Source organism: Gobio gobio (genome assembly GCF_949357685.1).
Source record: "Gobio gobio genome assembly, chromosome: 20".
Taxonomy (NCBI): Eukaryota; Metazoa; Chordata; class Actinopteri; order Cypriniformes; family Gobionidae; genus Gobio; species Gobio gobio.
The window spans coordinates 1,639,443-1,642,256 of NC_137113.1; the positions used below are offsets into that span (position 1 = coordinate 1,639,443).

Sequence of the window (2,814 nt, forward strand, 5' to 3'; positions counted from 1 at the left end):
GTGATGGTGATGATGATGATGGTGATGATGATGACGGTGATGGTGAAGGTGAAGGTGAAGGTGATGATGATGATGGTGATGATGATGACGGTGATGGTGAAGGTGAAGGTGATGATGATGATGATGATGATGATGATGGTGATGATGATGATGACAGTGATGGTGATGATGATGGTGATGATGGTGATGATGATGGTGATGATGATAATGATGGTGATGATGACAGCGATGGTGATGATGGTGATGATGATGATGGTGATGATGATGATGAAGGTGATGATGATGATGATGATGATGATGATGATGATGGTGATGATGATGATGGTGATGATGGTGATGATGGTGATGGTGAAGGTGATGATGGTGATGGTGATGATGATGATGGTGATGATGATGGTGATGATGGTGATGATGGTGATGAGGATGGTGAAGGTGATGATGATGGTGATGATGATGATGATGATGGTGATGATGATGACAGTGATGGTGATGGTGATGATGGTGATGATGGTGATGATGATGATGATGGTGATGATGATGATGGTGAAGGTGATGATGAAGGTGATGATTGTGATGATGATGATGATGATGGTGAAGGTGATAATGATGATGATGATGATGATGATGAAGGTGATGATGATGAAGGTGATGATGATGATGATGGTGATGATGATGACAGTGATGATGATGATGATGATGATGATGGTGATGATGGTGATGATGATGATGAAGGTGATGATGATGATGGTGATGATGATGACGGTGATGGTGATGGTGATGATGATGATGGTGATGATGATGATGGTGATGATGTTGGTGAAGGTGATGATGGTGATGATGAGGACGGTGATGATGAAGGTGATGATTGTGATGATGATGATGATGATGATGATGATGATGATGATGGTGAAGGTGATAATGATGATGATGATGATGATGAAGGTGATGATGATGAAGGTGATGATGATGATGATGATGGTGATGATGATGATGACAGTGATGGTGATGATGATGACGGTGATGGTGATGGTGAAGGTGATGATGATGATGATGATGATGGTGATGATGATGATGAAGGTGATGATGATGACAGTGATGGTGATGATGATGACGGTGATGGTGATGGTGAAGGTGATGATGATGATGATGATGAAGGTGATGATGATGATGAAGGTGATGATGATGATGATGGTGATGATGATGATGATGATGGTGATGATGATGACAGTGATGGTGATGATGAGGACGGTGATGGTGAAGGTGATGATTGTGATGATGGTGATGGTGATGATGATGATGGTGATGATGATGATGATGATGATGATGATGATGGTGATGGTGATGATGGTGATGGTGATGGTGATGGTGATGATGATGATGATGATGATGATGGTGATGATGGTGATGATGATGATGGTGATGATGATGATGAAGGTGATGATGATGATGATGGTGATGATGATGATGATGATGGTGATGATGATGACAGTGATGGTGATGATGATGACAGTGATGGTGATGGTGAAGGTGATGATGGTGATGATGATGATGATGATGATGCTGAGGATGATGGTGATGATGAGGACGGTGATGGTGAAGGTGATGATTGTGATGATGATGATGATGATGATGGTGATGGTGATGATGATGATGATGATGATGGTGATGATGGTGATGGTGATGGTGATGGTGATGATGATGATGGTGATGATGATGACAGTGATGGTGATGATGATGACGGTGATGGTGATGGTGAAGGTGATGATGATGATGATGATGATGGTGATGATGATGGTGAAGGTGATGATGGTGATGATGAGGACGGTGATGGTGAAGGTGATGATTGTGATGATGGTGATGGTGATGATGATGATGGTGATGATGATGATGATGATGATGATGGTGATGGTGATGATGGTGATGGTGAAGGTGATAATGATGATGATGATGATGATGATGAAGGTGATGATGATGATGATGGTGATGATGATGACGGTGATGGTGAAGGTGAAGGTGATGATGATGATGATGATGATGATGATGATGATGATGATGATGGTGATGATGATGATGATGATGATGATGATGGTGATGATGATGATGGTGATGATGATGATGACAGTGATGGTGATGATGATGATGATGATGGTGATGATGGTGATGATGATGGTGATGATGATAATGATGGTGATGATGACAGCGATGGTGATGATGATGATGGTGATGATGAAGGTGATGATGATGATGATGATGATGGTGATGCTGGTGATGATGGTGATGATGATGATGACAGTGATGGTGATGATGATGATGATGATGGTGATGATGATGGTGATGATGATAATGATGGTGATGATGACAGCGATGGTGATGATGATGATGGTGATGATGATGATGAAGGTGATGATGATGATGATGATGATGATGATGATGGTGATGATGGTGATGATGGTGATGGTGATGGTGATGGTGATGGTGATGATGGTGATGATGATGACGGTGATGGTGAAGGTGAAGGTGATGATGATGATGATGATGATGATGATGATGGTGATGATGATGATGACAGTGATGGTGATGATGATGGTGATGATGGTGATGATGATGGTGATGATGATAATGATGGTGATGATGACAGCGATGGTGATGATGGTGATGATGATGATGGTGATGATGATGATGAAGGTGATGATGATGATGATGATGATGATGATGATGATGATGGTGATGATGATGATGGTGATGATGGTGATGATGGTGATGGTGAAGGTGATGATGGTGATGGTGATGATGATGATGGTGATGATGATGGTG

General features: G+C 41.7%; 1 protein-coding gene across 1 annotated transcript in view; it reads right to left on the reverse strand.

Annotated features, from left to right (window-relative positions):
* Positions 1-1,828, reverse strand: part of LOC307143760 (uncharacterized protein) — a gene marked incomplete at both ends in the record, with an annotated part of 7,654 nt that extends 5,826 nt beyond the window's left edge. The window contains 2 exons of the mRNA XM_079845521.1: positions 1,092-1,150; positions 1,730-1,828. Coding sequence (XP_079701647.1) covers positions 1,092-1,150; positions 1,730-1,828 — 158 coding nt within the window. The remainder of the gene's footprint in view (positions 1-1,091; positions 1,151-1,729) is intronic.
* Positions 1,829-2,814: the final 986 nt, after the last annotated feature.